This window comes from Perognathus longimembris, chromosome 4 (assembly GCF_023159225.1).
Source record: "Perognathus longimembris pacificus isolate PPM17 chromosome 4, ASM2315922v1, whole genome shotgun sequence".
NCBI lineage: Eukaryota > Metazoa > Chordata > Mammalia > Rodentia > Heteromyidae > Perognathus > Perognathus longimembris.
Genome location: NC_063164.1, coordinates 23,419,470 through 23,437,607, shown reverse-complemented (window position 1 = coordinate 23,437,607; position 18,138 = coordinate 23,419,470). Strand labels below are relative to the sequence as shown.

Below are 18,138 nucleotides of genomic sequence, written 5' to 3'. Positions count from 1 at the left end.
ATTGTACACTAAAAATATGAAATATTTCTGAGAGAAATTAAAGATAAAGAGAGGAGTGTCATCTTCATGGGTTACATAATTTTTATGTAGTTAGGACATCAGGACTACTTAAAACAGTCTCTCTAGACTCCTCTAAAGTCCTAATGATACCTTATGCAGATGTAGGGAAAAAATCCACCCAAAAATTTACATGAAATCTCAAAGGACCCAAATAAACCAAAAGAGTCTTGAAAAAGAAGGACTCCTGTTTCCTGATATCAAAACTTATCACAGAGCTATGGTAATCTGAACAGTGTGATATTAGTATAAACTCAGATACAGAAAACCATTACACAGCAAGTGAAAAATAAAATCTGGCACTTATGATTAAATGATTTTGGACAGGACAAGATCATTCAGTGGAGAAGAAGATTATGTTTTTAAAGAACTTCATTACAAGGACAAATATTGTAGGATTCTTTTTATTTGAGGTAGTTGGAACAGTGTGATACAGAGACACAGAAGGTGAAATGGTCATTTCCAAGAACTGCAAAGGAAGTAAAGATGGAGAGTTATTGCTCAGTGGGTGCAGAGTTGACATTTGCAATGATGAGACATTTGAAGATAAATAAATGATAATGTCACGTTTTAAATATTATGAAAATACACACACTCAAAAGCAAATAAACCAAAATTGTTAATTATGTGTATTCTCATGAATGTAGAACTAAGGGCAATTTTTCGTTATTTCTTTTATAATTTGTCTTTATGTTTCAACATTTTGAGAAGTAAATATAAACATAGATTTCTGAGTACTTTTCTTTTTCTTCTTGATCCTGAGACTGAACTCGGGGCTCCGGACATTGTCTCTGAGCTTTTTTTGCTCAAGATTATCACACTTGAGCCACAACTCCACTTTCCTCTTTTTAGTAGTTAATTGGAGATAAGAGTCCCATAGATTTTGCTGCTCAAGTTGGCTTTGAACTGTGATCCTCAGATCTCAGTCTCCTAAGTAGCTAGGATTACAGGTGTGAGCCTGGCAGTGTTTTGCTTTATAAAATCATGGTTGAAATTCTGTTGCCTTTCTTTAAAAATTTAATGATGCTTAGGTGGAAAATGTACTACAAATATTTTTCTGCTGGGCATTGAACTCAAGGTCTTGCACTTGGGAAGAAAAGCACTCTAATATTTAAGCTCTGCCCCCAATCTTCAATAAGGTCATACAAATATTATACATATGAAACCTGTTATGTTGTATGTGCATATATACATAGAGAATGAAACTTGGTTGATTTTAATGACTCCATGGTAAGAATTTATAAACTAGTGCTATCATGAATTTGACAAGCATCTTCTGAATGCATAATGAATAATCAGTTCATTCTGAGCTGTGCTTCTCGAACCAGATGCCCTCTTTATTGTTGTCCATGTGGCAATACAATCTGATTCTCATTTATTTTGGCTGATCCTGGGGTCTATGTTAAACACTCTATCATCTTAAGACTATATTGTTACAGAATGGCTACTTTCACTCTCTCTTCGTCCTTCTCCCTTACTTTTTGTCTCTCTCCCTCCTCTTCCCCTCCCCTCCCCCAATTTATTTTTCACTTTTCAAGCCAAAGTCTTTTGGAGAGACTGAAGAAAGTTACAGAGTCCCTAGAATAGTTTGCCTGTACTTTGCTGGAAATGTACATTGATTTCATCTGCAGATAACAAAACACCCAGTAACCATGGCTTAGACAGACATAGGCTTATTTTAGTCCTACTCCAAGAAGTCTCCTGGTAAAAGCTGTTATAATTGGCCAGTATATGAAAGGCCAGTATGATTGCAATTTCCCTACTCTTTTTGTCAGCCTTGTCACCTCTTGGATATGAGATGACTGGAGTGAGAGGGAATTGTGCCACCAGAAATCTCTCATCAAGGAGATGTTCTTTCTCCCTTTTAGAAACTACATCCTTCCACTCACCTTTCAAAGGCCAGAACATTTCATGTGGCCACATCACCAGGAAGGAAATCTGACAGATTTGTGAGTTCACATTTGCATACAATTTTAGGAGACTTAGAAATTTTCTGAAGACTTTTCTCGTACCTATGTTTAGAACCTCTGATTTCAAAATTGGATCACACTGTCTGAACTTTGGCTTTCAAATCCTCATTCAGAGAAAACTGAGCAGATATATGATAACCTAGTTGAAAGCCAAATAAGATAATGTGTTATGGAAGTGCTTTGCAAGTGGTAAGGTTCACCTAGCACTAAGGGTACGTCTTCTGAGAATTTTCTTGGTTGCCCACGGGTCACACATTTTGGCATCTATGTACTTTGGGTAGGTGATGAGTACCAGTGATGCTGGCACTGGGAAGAGTGAGGCAGGAAGATTGAGAATTCAAGGCCAACCTGGGATATCTAATGAAATAAAAAATAACGGGTGGAACAAAAGAAAAAAATAACCACTAAGTAAATCAGTGCCAGGAACACACAGAAAGTATTTTATTAGCTTCCAGATTGAGAAACGATGCAGGACAACATATTTTAATAGAAATCCATGACTCTCCGCAGAGAGCCCACCCTGGCGTTCATGGCGCCCCAGTCGTGGTAGCGCCTGTAATCCCCTGGCCTCAGCAGGTACTGGCGGCCCCGGTAGTTGGGCATCTCATAGAGGATCCAGCAGCCCTCCAGCACATTGAGGGAGTGGATGTCATTGAAGTGGAAGCGGTCCTGGAGAGACGGGCAGTCCTCGGTGAACTCCATCATCTGGCCTCTGTAATCTTCCCTCTCGTAGATCCTGATTCTGTGAGATCCAGCCTGGAAGGTCCACGAAGAGGAACAGAAAGGGGTGAAAAGCAAACCATGAAATGAAATGATTCTAACAGAGCATGTGTCTTAGCTGCAGCCCAGCGTGGTAGGGGATTGTTCAGTACATTTTTCAATAAGCCGTGAAGAAATGGCTTAGTGCTGAATACTTACAAACTCCTCATTCCCAAGGGCAGAGTTTCAGGACCTTTCCAAGATCATAAACTGTGAGTCAATGACCAGGGGAGGAAATCTCACACCTCAATATATTCAGACATTGCTCACAATGAAGAACTTCCTAAGCTCAGTACTTTGTACCATTTTCAAAAGCTCACAACTAATTATTTTTTTGCCATTTTGAGAAAATGTTTCCTTTCAAAACAAATGTATAAAAACATAATAAAATGTGTTATACATTAGAACATAAAACACGAAGCAGGAGAATATAAGATACGAAACATCCCAAGTCTCAGACAATGAATGCTCAGTCAATAAGTTATAATGAGGAAAAGTGGAAAAGTAGAGAAAAAACAAAACCAACACTAAGTCTAAGGACTGAATTTTTTTTTTCATAAACTAAACGGCAGCGTTTAAAGCTGTATATGAAATACACATGACACATCCCCAACACTTCTGAGGTCCTTAAGGGAAAGTGCTTTTATTCTTATGTAACCAGAGGAAGCCTAAAATATGCAAAAGGGGGTCAGGGGACTGCAAATGCATGATCTTTGTCTGCTCACTGGCAGCCATGTCTCCTAGGTATTAGTGGGTTTTCTATAGTGCCATTCTAAATGATTCCAAGGCAGAGTTTCCTAGGCCATGACTACTTGCTGCTAACTTAGCCTGTGGGTAACAACTTTGCTTTTGTGGAGGAAACAAAACCCACAAAGCTAATGGAAGGGATCCATCTCTCTCTCTCTCTCTCTCTCTCTCTCTCTCTCTCTCTCTCTCTCTCTCTCTCTCTCTCCCTTCTCCTCTCCTCTCCTCTCTCTCTGTCATCTCTCTCTGTCTCTCTCTCTGTCTCTCATCTCTCTGTCTGTCTCTGTCTCTCCCCCCCCCCCCCTTTCTCAGAACTTCTGAACTGTCATCCCTCGTCTAACTCTTCAACCTTTACTGGCAACTCTGCCCACAGGGTCCGATGGGGCCTCGGTGGCGCCTGGAGATCTGGACTCACGTCGGGGATGAGGCGGCAGGAGCGGATGGAGTCGCTGAGGCCCATCCACTGCTGGTAGTCGGGGTAGTCACCCCGCCGCAGGAAGTACTGGCAGCCCGAGTAGTTGGGCTGCTCATAGAGCATCCAGCAGCCGCTGTCCACGCGCACCGAGTTGCAGCGGCTGAAGTAGGGCTGCAGGTTGGAGTGGTCGCTGCTGCACTCGTAGTGGCGACCCTGGAAGCCCCGGTCCTCGTAGAAGGTGATCTGCAAGGCGAGGAGAGGCGAGAGGGCTCAGAGGCCTGGGCTTCCCGGGGCCCGCTGGGCAGCGGGGTCCCCTCCCCGGCCGGGCGCCCTGTGGACTCACCTTGCCCATGGCTGGTGGAGGCGGCTGGGAGGTCGAGTGTGTGTGTGTCCGTGGCGCAGTGTGGCCGTCTATATAGCAGGAGGGCTGCTGCGTTGGCAGGAACAGCACAAAGGGGCCCGCGGGGAGCATGTTCATGTCCTTCCCCCACCCCCATCCCTCTCTTTGCTATCATAGTCCACGAGACTCATTGTGGGTGTAGGTCATTCTTTCTGGAATATTCGTGTTGCTATCACTGGCTGATGCTGTTGAGATTGTTTGGGGTGGGGAGGGGGACGTAGTTTGGGACATTGTCTGTTTAATAATAAAGTAGAGTTTCAGCCATTTCATGTAAGAGTCCGCCCTTTTCATCTGTTTAGTTGGGGGAAAACAAAATAGTTCTAAGTAGAGGTGGGGGGGAACAACTCCCCCCCAATCTTAATATAATAAATACAGATCAGTCCAGTAAGCCTTTACTATTATACCCATGTGTTGCAATCTTGAATATTGATTGTTACAGGAAGAGAATGAGCTTAACTGGATGTTGAAAACTTCAAGTTAGTCCTTTGGGAGAGCTTCAGGATTCTAGAATATAAGAAAGTAGAAAGTCCCCACCCTCTACCCCCAAGCAAATTTGAAGGATTCCAACTTTTAGTATAGCAAAGAACATAGAAGGTGAAGGTCTTCATGGCAGTCCTCTCTGAAAGTTGTGAGCAGAACAACTTCTCTAGTTGTGCTTCTGGGAATCAGACATCCTTTCACAATGCTAACTCTTAGAAGGAAGAACTATAGGGAAATGTCTGTGCTTGAAATGAGCAAATTAGGAAACTGAATCCATTTAAAGCATGAAAATGAGATTCATGCTTTGTTTATTGTAGCGTGAACACAAATTCCTAAGAAACACTTCTGTCAGGGACTTTGTTCTCTGGTGATCAAGAGTAAACAAGGCCTTTCACTCAGAGGAAATGAATTATAGAATACAAAGGAGAGCTATGGCAGGAATGGGGGAGAGAGAGGAAGGGATACACATCTAAAGGCCTGGAGTCTAGGAAGACTTTAGAATGTTTTTATTGGCCTGGCCAGCGGTTTGATGGACTGGAAAGAGCACCAGAGTGGAAGGGGACCTAGTGTCCATCCTGTCACATTCAAAGAATTCCTCACAATTTTATGTCGCCCTGAGAAGGACTTCCTTCTGACAGAAACCTTTCCAAGTGGACCACCCCCAACTATGTGCATGCTGATTAGTTTCCTTCTTATTTTCTGGCTTCTGATTTTCTGTGTATAGAGAGGACTACAAGGCTACTACAGTTTAGATCATGGAAAATAAGTAATCAGACTATAGCACATAAAAATCATTACTTAGGACTGGGAGAGGTGTGGCTCAAGTGATAAAAACAAATCTGAGTACTGCCAAAACAAACAATTTCTTTATCTTATTGTTTTTGGAGTGCAGGGATCTGAGCTCAAGGCCTTGTGCTTACTAGGCAGTGCTTTACTAATCCAGGCATACTTCCAACCCTCCTCCCTTTTTTGTGCCAACCCCTTGCAGTGTTGGTTATTTATTTATTTATTTATTTTTTGCCAGTCCTGGGGGCTTGGACTCAGGGCCTGAGCACTGTCCCTGGCTTCTTTTTTGCTCAAGGCTAGCACTCTGCCACTTGAGCCACAGTGACACTTCTGCCCATTTTCTGAATATGTGGTGCTGGGGAATTGAACCCAGGGCCTCATGTATACGAGGCAAGCACTCTTGCCACTAGGCCATATCACCAGCCCCTGTGTTGGTTATTTTTGAGGTAGAGTTTTCCTTTATACCACACTGGCCTGGGGTACGATTTAACCCCCTGTACTTCCCCTTGTCCCTGGAGATGACAGGCATTGCCTGGCATCTAGCCATTGGTTGGGAAGGAGTCTTATGAACTTACATGCCTGGGCTGACCAGGAATCACAATCCCCCAATCTCCATTTCCTAAGTAGTTAGAGATTACAGGATTGAGCCATGTAACTAGGCTAAGAACAACAACAAAAGATATAAATATATATGTATACACATACATATATCCCATCATCATTTTAATTGAAATTTTAAAATAAGAAAAAATAAATTTGATAGTCTGGCAATGTGGCTCAAATAGTAGAGAGACTTCCTGGCAAGAGACTTCCTGGCAAGAGCACACCTCTGAGTTCACACTCTAGTACAGCCATAAACAAATAAGTAAAACAAGATTGAAAGGTTGTTTTTCTCAAAGTTGTATCTGAGTCTAGTGCTTTGTGGGATGAGGATGGGTGGATGAAAATAGTAACATGGGTGAAAGAAGTGGAATTCAGAGCCCCATGGACAGTAGGGCTCAGGAAATGAAGTAGGGAACTGGGGATAGTGATACATGCCTATGATTCCAGTACTTGGAAGCTGAGACAGGAGAAATGCAAGTTTGAGGCCCACCTGGCTACAATAGTTTGAGGCCAAATTAGACATTTTAGTGGGACCTTGTCTCAAACAAACAAAATATTGGTAGACCACTACCTCTGTTGACATGAGTTTGTAACTGAAACGAGGGCTGTATATGGAGACTCAAACACAGGGATTTGTTGGTTTTTTTCCCCCCCATTGACTACAAGAACAAAAGGTTTTATTTAAGCCTGAGTCTGTGAAAGCAAGGAAAATACTCTAGATTTCTTATGGAGCCCCACAGCTAATGGCTTGGGTCAAAATGTGGCTTGATGTACATTCATGCTGTACAGAAAGTCCCAGGAGAGACATACATGTGTAACATTCAAACCGCAAGGTATGCATAGTGAGCTTGGCAAACACATATGGGGCCCAAAATTCCTCATAGTAGCATATAGAACTCTCTTTTTCTCTTCCTCACTCCCTCCTTCCTCCTTTCCCCCCCCCCCTCTGTCCCTTAGCTTCTTCACTCAAGGCTAGCACTCTATCACTTGAACCATAGCTCAAGTTCTTGACTGGTTATTTGGAGATAAAAGTTTGTTGTTTTTTTTTAACATTGATCCTCAGGTTTTGTAGAATTTAAAGTTTTAGAGTTTCACTCTTCCAAACTATCCAAATTGTGAGTTCTCAATGTCAGAACCACAGCATTAGATACACTAGTATAAGTTACTGATGATATCAAAGACTATATGAAATGACATATAGGTTAAATAATATAATAAAAGATGAGATATCTTCTACTTTATCTAATGCAAGTGCTGAAAATAGTAATACTGCCATGTAACCTGCAAATGATCAATTATGAAAATATGCTGCTGAGTTGCCTGCCCCAGAGAAGATGAGAAGGTGGAAACGCAGATATTATCCAATACATATCCTAGAAAATTAAGAAGTGAGGGACAGGGTAAGTAGGAAGGCATAGGAAGAATGGGTGAAAAAATTGAAAGGGATGACATTGATCAAGATATATTGTATTCATAAACTGCTTTGTTAAATGGTATCCCTTTGAACAACTACTAAAAGATAACAAAAAATATTAAGAAGAGGAAAATAACATTGATCCTCAGATGCAGCCTCTTGAGTAGCTAGAATTACAGGTATAAGCCACTGGTGCCACGCTCAGAACTCTTCACCAATGGGGACCATCACTGGAGCAAGGATACACTCTGTCTAGTCCAGGATGTGACCTCTTGTAAATACTGAGGGGGCTTTCGACTGGAGGGATGGTAAAAGGGATTGGTTGTGGTTAGGGTTTTGCTAGATGCATAGTGAGTAATTTGGGTAGTGTAAATGCCAATCTATACAATGAGGTATCTAAAAATACTATTTTCTTTATTTCCTGGAACACAACATGTTTTGTGAATTATGTCAATTCATTTTCAAGGTTTCTTTTCACACAATTTCAAGCTCTGGTGGTAAGATTCTGTATATGTGTATGGTGCTGTAGAGTTGCATGGTGGAATTACCGTGATGTCCATATTGGTGGTTCTTCCATCAGCTTGAAACTGAGTTAGCCACCTGGGGCTTTCGATCTGGAGCTGTCTAGCCTTTGGCTTGAGAGTTTTTGTAATGCTTTGGATTGGTTCATAGCTTTCAATTGGAAACATCTCTGCTATTCTTTTTGTCTTAAAGGAGGTTGTTTCACTTATTTACATCACCTTCTCAGCACCTGTTTGCATTTCCAAGCAAGAATTTTAAATACTGCTTTAGTTTAGACAACTTTTTCATCCATAAAACTGTACATGTATCCAAGTATTCTTTTTTAGCTGAAGCATGCTTTATTAGGAATGCTGCAGGACTTCTTTTTTTTTTTTTGGTGAAAATGTCCTTTTATTCTATAAAATGAAAAAAAATAGATTGTGCTGTGTGTGTGTGTGTGTGTGTGTGTGTGTGTGTGTGTGTGTGTGTGTGTGTGTTGGTGTTGGGGCTTGAACTCAGGACCAGGATACTGTCTCTGTACTTTTTTGCTCAATGCTTGTGCTCTTCCACTTGAACCACAGATCTACTTCCAGCTTTTTGGTGGCTAATGGAAGATAAGCGTTTTATGCACTTTTCTGTCCTGGCTAGCTTAACTGTGATCTTCAGATCTCAGCCCCCTGAGTAACTAGGATTACAGGAATGAGCTACCAGTATTCAGCAAGTTTTTATGTTTTAAATGTGTTTTCTTGGTAAAATAAAAATTGGAACTATTAAACTAGTTCCAATGTTAAGAATATTGGTCTAAAAATATTAAATGTTGAGAATCACTTGATTTAAAGAATGTGATCCCTACAGTAGGAATGCCAGATGAAAGGATGTTAGAAAGACTTAGGCTGTGGGTCTTATTCTTGCCTCTGACTAACTGTAAGAACTTGGGTGCTATTTAATTGAATGAAACAGATTTTTTTATTTACTAGTTTTATTGTTACTACAAAGATGATGTACAAGGGAGTTACAGTTACATAAGTCACGTAAAGAGTACATTTCTTTTTGGACAGTGTCATCCCTTTTCTTGTCCTCTCCCAGTTTTTCCCTCCCATCCCCAGAAATATAAACTTTTAAAAAAGTTTTTTATTATCATACGTTGTTTTATTATCATACTTTAGTTTACAAGGGAGTTTCCATCGTGACATTTCCACGTGTATATACAATGTATCCTCATCAGCCTCACCCCTCTATCACTTCATTATTTTCCTACCCTTCTCAAATAATTTCAAGTGGTTTCATTGTACTCTTTTCATATATACCTGTAAGCATTTAGACCATATTCACCCTCATTCACCCTTTCCATTTTTCTTCCCCAACAGAACCTATTTTACTCCCCTGTCATTCCTTTTTTTTTTAAAGTGTATATTAATCATACCAAGGGGTTTCACCATGGCATCTCACATGTGTATATATTACATTTTAATCATAAGAACCTTATATTGCTTTTCCCCATCCCCATTCCTATTGTTAACATCTTTCAATGTGATTTCTTCTTTCTCCTTCCCTCCCTCCCTCCCTCCCTCCCTCCCTCCCTCCCTCCCTCCCTCCCTCCCTCCTTCTGTCCTTCCCTTCTTTCCTTCCTTTCTGTAGATCCAGGGGCTTGAAACTCAGGGTCTTGGTACTACCCTGAACTTCATTGCTCAAGGCTAGCACTCTACCATTTGAACCACAGCTCACTTCCACCTTTTTTGGTGATTAGTTGGAGAGAAATGTCTCACGGACTTTCCTACATGGAATGGCTTCCACCTGCGATTCTCAGATCTCAGCTTCCCAAGTAGCTAGGATTACAAGTGTGAGCCACTGGTACATAGTGTGTCCCTCCCTCCCTCCCTCCCTCCCTCCCTCCCTCCCTCCCTCCCTCCCTCCCTCCCTCCCTCCCTTTCTTTCTTCCTTCTCCCCCCTCCCCTTTTTGTGCCAGCACTGGGGCTTGAACTCAGGGTCTTTCACTCTTGCTCAGCCTTCTTGCTCATGGCTGGCAATCTACCACTAAAGCCACACTTTCAATCTAACATTTTGCTAATTAATTACAGATAGAATCTTTTGTACCTTTCTGCCTAAACTTGTTTCAAACTTTGATTCTCTAGGTCTCAGACAGGACAGTAGCTAGGATTACAGATTTGAGCCATCAGCAATTGGCTTTTTATTGAGATTTCTTATCTATATTTATATATAAACACCCCCCCCACATGCCTCACTCTTTATCCCTCTCAACAATCCCATAGTTACAGTCAAATTTGATGCTTACAAATACACACACACACACACACACACACACACACACACACCTTTAAAATCTAGATTTCACAAGTGACCAAAGACTTGTAGTATTTGAATTTACAAACTTGGCTTATCTTGCTCAGCATGATGAGCTCAGGTATATCCACTTTTCTGAAAAAACAACAAAATTTTGTTGTTTCATTTTTATGGCTGAGAAAACTCAATAGTGAGTGTATGTGTGTGATATTTTCTTTATCCATTCATTGATTTTGGGGCTCCTGGGCTGATTAAACTGTTAGGCTACTGTAAACAACGATGCAATGAACAGACATGCAGGATCATTTATCCTTTAGGTATATGCCTAAGAGCGGTTTAGTGGGTAAGTGTGCTTTTAGTTTTGTGAAGTACTTCCGTACAAAATCCCATAGCTGTTGTGCTAGGTGACAGTCACATTGGCAGTGATGAGGTTTTTGCCTTGTATCCCATCAGCATTTGGTGAGACCTTTTCAAGTCAAAAACAAGTTAGTTTTCTAATGACCAAAAAAAAAAAAAAAAAAAGATGTTCAGTTGTGGGCCTTTTCTCTCTCCTCCTTTCCCCCTTCTCCATCTTAATTTGCAATAAGTAAGCTTGTAAGTAAGCAGATTTTACTTCAGCTCAAGGGCTCTAGAAATTTGAGCCCATTTTTTTTTTGTATTTTTTACCCTATATACCACTGTTTACCAGTATACATGGTTTCCAATATACTCAGATAAGATACAGAGATAGTGTAGGTACAACCACAGGAAGGGGATACAAGAGGATCATCAATAATAGAAGCTACAGTTACACATAGCATGTTGACAGTAGTTACAACAGTAATATAACAATCGTTTCCATAACATGGAGTTCATTTCACTTAGCATCATCTTATGTGTTCATAAGGGCATAGCTATTAGGCTCTTGTGATCCTCTGCTGTGACTTGCCTAAACCTGTGCTAACTATTCCCTATAAGGGAGACCATAGAGTCCATGTTTCTTTGGGTCTGTAAGCCCACCATTCTTTCAGTGCAACACCTGGAATTGAGTCAAGCCAGCATCTGTGGAGGACAGATGCAGGAAGAAGTCCGCACTGGCAGAAGAACTTTGGGAAGGGCACGACAGCAGAGGTCCCTTGCGGTTTTGTGTTTAAAATTCTTAGAACTTTCAGTTTGGCTTCAAACCCTGAGACCCCGGATTTTCCCAGAGGGGTGCAGTGGCATTGTGGGGTACAGGGAGGAAGCAGCATTGGGAAAGGTACTTGTGAGCTCAGGTTTGTGAAACCCACGGTTGTATAACAGCTCAGCTCTAACCAACACCCTCAGGGGTGCAAAGAGCTCTTTCGGAGAATATGCAGCCAGCCTGAGCCTCAATTCTGGTTTCATATATACATCTGAAGCTTCACTCCTGGGTGCCCCAATCACCAACCTTGAGCCCCATGACTCCGAGTCACATTTTTTTTTCTGTTCAAGTATTAATTCCTTTAACAAGTATTTCAAATAAAACCCAATGCAATTCAGGATTATGTACTTAGCAGTGGAAAGAGATGGTTTCATGCAGTACTCAGAACAATTGAATTTGCAACCTCAAAATATTTTCTCCTCCTCTTGAAGGTTTGCTGAGAATACCACTTTCCTAACTCAATTACCCATCTCTAATGCAGAGATATAATAATTTTTGGAAGAATTCTCAGTTGCAACACTAAGGAGGAAATAATATCTAATATCTATTCAATTCTGTCTGTTCCAGACACATGGTGCTCAGTTCTCAATGTTCTGTGGTTTTGGTTTTCTGGTTTTCTATTGGAGCCCATTATTTTTTAGTGAAAGGGCTTTCTGTGTTTGTGGCACATTATATCAGGCAAGTGTATTTTAAATAATTCTGTATATCATGTATTAATATGTTTGTATTAGCTGTATACCCTGTACAGCTGGGTGATTTCTGTTACTTTGGGTCTGGCTGGGACTAAGTCACAGTCTTTAACTTTGTACAAAGGCATTATGACAGCCAGTGGCAGACCTGGCCTTAGATAGCATGTGCTTAAGAGCAAATGAACTAGAGATCCTGATATAGTCTAGTTAAGCTGTTTGCCAGGCTGGACTTGCTTTCACCATTCTTTGGACTTTGCCTTTTGTGGTTAGAAGAAAACTTCTAGAATATTGTTCCTTAATACCCTGAGTCAATGTCTTCCTTCTCATTTCTCACCTTCCTTTCTTCCTTTTTACTTCTCACCCTCTCCCCTGCCTCCTAGCTTTGACTTTACTTTTCTTTCTTAGGCAGGTATATATATGATCACTCAATCTCATCTTCTGAGACTTCTTCAAGTTCACCATCTTGAAGTTCTGGAAGAAAACTCTTCCCTCTCCCCTATTTACCTCTCAACTTTTAAAGGGGGTATATTTCTAAGTGGGTGGGTTTGCGCACAAGGAAAGAAAAACAGAAGTCAAGGTTTGCCAACAATACAGACTAAATACTTTATTAGGTTCCAAAATGAGAAAATGGTAGTGTTAACCTATTTTAGTATAAATCCATCACCCTCCTCAAAGAGCCTGCCTTAGCGTCCATGGCGCCCCAGTCGTGGTAGCGCCTGTACTCCTGGGGCCTCAGCAGGTACTGGCGGCCCCGGTAGTTGGGCATCTCATAGAGGACCCAGCAGCCCTCCAGCACGTGGAGCGAGCGCACCTCACTGAGGTGGAAGCGGTCCTGGATGCAGGAGCAGTCCTCATTCAGCTCCATCATGAGGCCCTTGTGGTCTTCTCTCTCATAGAGTCGCATCCTGTGGGAGCCGGTCTGCTCGAGCCCCAGAAAGAAAGACAGAGGGGAAAAAAGCATATGAGCCCCTTTCACAATTCATCCAGTCAAACCACACACCAACTAGATCGGCTGGAGCGGAAGGTCACTGCTGCAAAATCCCAGGCTCTTTGAGATTGCCAAATGCTGTGTGCCGATCTGTCTTCTAGAAGTTAACAAGCACGAGCGTGCTCATTTCCTATTTGTTATCCAAGAGACTCAGAGTTTGAATCCCTCAAAAACTCAGATATCTTGATTCTTAATTTCCTGTGCTTATTTAAGCGAATATTCTATTTGGTTGGGGGCGAGGGGTGGTGTAAAAATAAGTCATCTTTACTCGGATTCTTGTGTTTCCTTTTTAGTAAGGAAACTATTTCATACAAATAAAAATACATAGTACCAAAAACAGTTATAATATACATTATATATTAATATAAAATAGTGTATATCTATACCATTAGATTATTATATTGTAGAATAATATTCTTGTATTTTATAATACACACTGTATATTATATAGGTATGTGTATATTGTTATATATTGTGTATAATATATATCTTTCTATATATTTTATTTATATGTCTAGATAGATGTAAATTTATATGTATATATAAGTTGGTCACTAAAGAAGGGATTTTTAAAATTTTCACTTTGAAGAATCTGACCATGTAGCCTAGGCTGCCCTCAAATTCCTTATCCTCTCACCTCAATCTCTGGAGTGGTTGGGATTGCAGGTGTGAGGAACCTGGTTGGCAAAAGTTGGGTTTTAAAAAATCATGTAATGTGATGTAAAGTTGGTTTCAGTAACTAACTGCAGTGAAAAACTCAACTGATTTTTCCCAAATTTAGGAGAACTGCGTTTTCCAAGGTTAAACACTGCCTTTAAATAATTTATCACAATTGTTTCAGTGTCTCTTTGCCCACAGGGAAACCTAACTCATTCATTAGTAATTTCTTTACATGAAAATTAATTTATTGGAAATACTGACCAGTTTCTCATTTACAAGCTTTGTTTTATGTTACATTATAATGTTACATTATATTGGATATAATCAAACAACTTTGCCCTAATGGTGACAAAAATTAAAATGACACTTATAAGTGGATTCTCTCTCTCTCTCTCTCTCTCTCTCTCTCTCTCTCTCTCTCTGTGTGTGTGTGTGTGTGTGTGTGTCTATCTATCTTTTTTTTTTTTTTGCCAGTACTGGAGCTTGAACTCACAGCCCGGATTTTGTCCCTTTGCTTTTTCACTCGTTAGGTGCTCTACCACTTGAAGCACAGCGGTTCCTTTAGCTTTTTTGGTGGTTCATTGAAGAAAAGAGTCCCAGTGTCTCATTCCTTCCTCCAGTTTGCTTTGGGCCACTATCCTCAATCTCAGCCTCCTGAGTTGCTAGGATTACAGGCTTGAGGCACTGGCACACTTATTTGTTTTCGTTTTTTGGTAATTTCTCTTGTTTTCATGTATGCATTTATCTGGCCACAGGCAGTCGTTAAAAGCTCATTTAAACTCCTAGGGGTTCTTAAAGGGGGGAAAGTCTTTCTGCCCAGCCACGTCCTTGACACACAGCCTGACGGAAGCCCCATCGGAGGGCGCGCAGAACTCACGTGGGGAAGGAGGCGGCAGGAGCGGATGGAGTCGCTGAGGCCCATCCACTGCTGGTAGTCGGGGTAGTCGCCCCGCCGCAGGAAGTACTGGTAGCCCTGGTAGTTGGGGCGCTCATAGAGCATCCAGCAGCCGCTGTCCACGCGGATGGAGTTGCAGCGGCTGAAGTAGGTCTGCAGGTTGGGGCAGTCGGTGCTGCATTCATAGCAGCGGCCCTGGAAGCCCCGGTCCTCGTAGAAGGTGATCTGCAAAGGAACATAATTGCCCATGAAGATATCTGCTCCCCGTAGGGCTTGCGCAGAGCCATCTCCATTCCCCTGGTTGTCTGCTCACCTTCCCCATGGCTGATGGACACAGACGTGCAAGATGCGAGCGGTGGAGCGGGCAGGCCGCCCCGGGCCTATATAGCAGGAGGGCTGCTGCGTTGGCAAGAACCACACAAAAGGGGCCCGCGGGGGTGAGTAAGGGGATTTATTTTATGGATCTCTTTTACTCGCTGCATTCAGTGGCTGTGATTGTAGATTTGCAGTCGCTCTCTGGTATATTCCAACGCTGCCCTTCCTCTATGTGCTGCTCTGTGTTGTTTTATTCGGATTCTCAGTGTTTTCTAAATTTATCAGCACATCAGTCTGAACTTTTGACCTGAAATTCATGTCTCTACATTAGGATTCCATTAGACTGCTGAATTCTGCCTGGGGGAGGGAGGAGGGGGAGCGCACATCCATGCCTTCACTGAAGTGCCTCCAGACTTCTGGAAGGTTAGGTCAGACACAAGACTCAACAAGTACCGACGAATGCACCCCTGAATGACAAAGACCAAACCTACCTCTTCACTGTTTCTCTTGTTTCTTCACAGGTTTTGACAGTCCAGTCTAGGACACAAATCTATATTCTAATTTTGGCTATTTTTGACGTTGTCCTCTCTGTGCTTGACTCGCCAGGCACTTCCTCTTTGGTAGGCTAACTGTACGTAACTTAAGTCAGCCTCTTTCTCAGTCAGGGACACATGTCTGTGAAGCACATTGTCTCCTGGGTTGCTTTCTTGTTTAAAGAGCAGAGGAGGCCTTAAAGCTACCTGGGCAACAGCTCAAGCTTAGGACTCATGTTGCCTAAACACAGACCCATGGAATGGATACATAAGCAGGCAAATCACAAATCTTTCTCTAGCTCCTATTTTTTTTTGTAATACTGCTTGAACTCAGGACCTGAGCACTGTGCCTTAGCTTTTTTGCTCAAAGCTGGTACTTACCACATGAGCCACATCTCCATTTTCCACTATTGGCTCATTAGAAATAATAATGTCACAGATTTGTCTACCTGGGCTGCCTTTGAACCACAATCCTCAGATCTCAGCCTTTTGAGAACTAGCTAGGATTACAGTCAGCCTGAGTTACCATGTGGAGTAATTCAAAGAAGGGAGGGAGGGAGAAAAACAGGGAGTATGGAAAGGAGAATGAAAGGAAGGAAGGAGAACAGGGAGGGAGGAAAGGAGGAAGAGAAGGAGGAAAGAAGAGAAGCAAGAAGGGAGAGAGGGAAGAAGGAATGGAGGGAGAAAGGAAGAGATGAAGGAAAAGAAGACTAGCTTTTTTTGTAGCATCTGTTCTTTAATTTTTTAATTAAATTTTATTGCCAAGGTGATGTACAGAGAGGGTACAGCTACATAATAAGGTAGTGAGTACACTTCTTGTCTTATTTGTTATACCCTCCCTCATTTTTCTTTCCCTTCCCTAGTTCAGATAAGCATATATATTATATCCATTGTACCAAAATCATATACAGTGACCACAGGGGGTATACCAAAGGAAATTCACCTAGCATATTAAACATAACAACAACAATAAAATCCTCCTGTTTCCATCTCTTGGAGTTCATTTTGCTTAGCCTCATCTTATATAATCATATATACATAGCTCTTGAGTTATTGTGATCCTCTGATAGATCTCTCCTAGACCTTTTTATGTTTATTTAGTAATTGTTTGGTTTTAGAGACAGAAGGCTAGCTTTTGACATACAGAAAAAATGTCCTATTTCTAGCTATGACATGCTGTTATCCCCTTACTATATATAAACAATCTGGAATGACCAGCTTCTGAGACTCAAAAAATAAGGCCATTTCACCATTTTGTCTACGACAGGCAATAGTGAAGTTGACAAGTCACCCGCAAAATACTAAACACTTCTCTTAGCTAAAATGATTAATTGTTATCTTCTGAGGTGCTGTGACTTAAACTCAGGCCTCAGCCATACTAGGTAAGCATTCTACCAATGAATTACACTCCTAGCCCTAATGGAGATTACAACTTCAACTTCACCCTAGTCTCTCCCAGATTATCAATGGTCCAATTAACCCCACTGTCTGACAAGATGTAAACTAAAGAAAATCTCTACTTTTTTAGATTCTTCCTCAAACCACTCAACCAAAGTGAAAATTCTACAGTGGGCTCTTTATTTTCAGAAGAACTGGAATTTGAACTCAGGGCTTGGTGCTTGTTGGGCAGTTGCTCTACCACTTGAGCCATGCCAGCACCTCACCATTAAGTTGTTTTTAATATCATCGAACAGAAAAACACATCTTCTTCATGCTAGTTGCCATCAATGGTAAGCCAAGCTAGTTTAAAGAGAGACATGTACTTGGATGTCTTAAACCAACAATGGTAAGCCAAGCTAGTTTAAAGAGAGACATGTTCTTGGATGTCTTAAACCAAACAACATTAACACTAATTGATAGAATTATGTACATAATGTGGTCAGCACATACCTAGTTCACATGAGTTCTGGTAATATTAGGGACAGATAGATACCAGCAATACAGTGACATTATCAAGGATGAAGCTTGCTCATCTCTCCCAAAGGCATTTGATCTTCGGGTTTTTTTTTTTTTTTTTTATCCTAAGTCTGAGACCAGGATTCAAACTCAGCACTAGCGGCCACTTTTGCTCATTGGTTAGTGCTCTACCAACTGAGCCATGCTTCCAACCCTTTATTTGATCTCCTCAAAGATCCTGAATAATTTATCCTGAATAGTTTATGCTGCTGTCTTGTAGTTTAAAAAACAACTTAGGCTTGAATAGACATTAGACCTAGTGATGATCCAAACTCTAGTGTGCATAAAAACCATTGTGCCTTTAAAAAATACAAATTTCTGCCCTTTCCCAGACCTTATGTCATTTGATCAAGACTCCTGGCATCTGTACTTTTAACTAGCATCAAAAAGTTCTTGAAACAAACCTTGAAAATACATTTCTGTGGGCCATCTTTCTGTCTGTCTGTCTGTCTGTCTGTCTCTGACAAAGAATCTTTCTGTGTAACCCAGACTAGCCTACAACTAGTGATC

General features: G+C 41.3%; 2 protein-coding genes across 4 annotated transcripts; both read right to left on the bottom strand.

Moving 5' to 3' along the window:
- Positions 1–2,442: 2,442 nt before the first annotated feature.
- Positions 2,443–4,521, bottom strand: LOC125349925 (gamma-crystallin D). 2 transcript variants are annotated; one of them, XM_048344190.1, is made up of 4 exons: positions 4,289–4,521; positions 3,946–4,188; positions 3,599–3,601; positions 2,443–2,783 (listed from the first exon to the last, which is right to left on the bottom strand). In XM_048344190.1, exons 1-4 carry the CDS (start codon positions 4,421–4,423, stop codon positions 2,511–2,513), a joined length of 654 nt encoding a protein of 217 aa, XP_048200147.1. In that variant the 5' UTR covers positions 4,424–4,521; the 3' UTR covers positions 2,443–2,510. The 2 variants fall into 2 exon arrangements, with proteins under 2 accessions (XP_048200147.1, XP_048200146.1); XM_048344189.1 differs by lacking the exon at positions 3,599–3,601.
- An 8,338-nt stretch (positions 4,522–12,859) lies between these two features.
- On the bottom strand, positions 12,860–15,146 carry LOC125349924 (gamma-crystallin C). 2 transcript variants are annotated; one of them, XM_048344187.1, is made up of 3 exons: positions 15,138–15,146; positions 14,807–15,049; positions 12,860–13,203 (listed from the first exon to the last, which is right to left on the bottom strand). In XM_048344187.1, exons 1-3 carry the CDS (start codon positions 15,144–15,146, stop codon positions 12,928–12,930), a joined length of 528 nt encoding a protein of 175 aa, XP_048200144.1. In that variant the 3' UTR covers positions 12,860–12,927. The 2 variants fall into 2 exon arrangements, with proteins under 2 accessions (XP_048200144.1, XP_048200145.1); XM_048344188.1 differs by having other exon boundaries at positions 12,860–13,200.
- Between the last annotated feature and the right edge of the window lie 2,992 nt (positions 15,147–18,138).

What these genes read in the sequence shown, in the direction of transcription:
- LOC125349925 (XM_048344190.1), bottom strand. Translation starts at nt 4,423, where the DNA reads ATGAACATGCTCCCCGCGGGCCCCTTTGTGCTGTTCCTGCCAACGCAG. An exon ending in CTCCACCAGCCATGGGCAAG is followed by an intron (nt 4,189 to 4,288) that starts GTGAGTCCACAG and finishes CTCGCCTTGCAG; the next exon opens with ATCACCTTCTACGAGGACCG.
- LOC125349924 (XM_048344187.1), bottom strand. An exon ending in CCTGCCGCCTCCTTCCCCAC is followed by an intron (nt 13,204 to 14,806) that starts GTGAGTTCTGCG and finishes CTGGGGCTCGAG; the next exon opens with CAGACCGGCTCCCACAGGAT.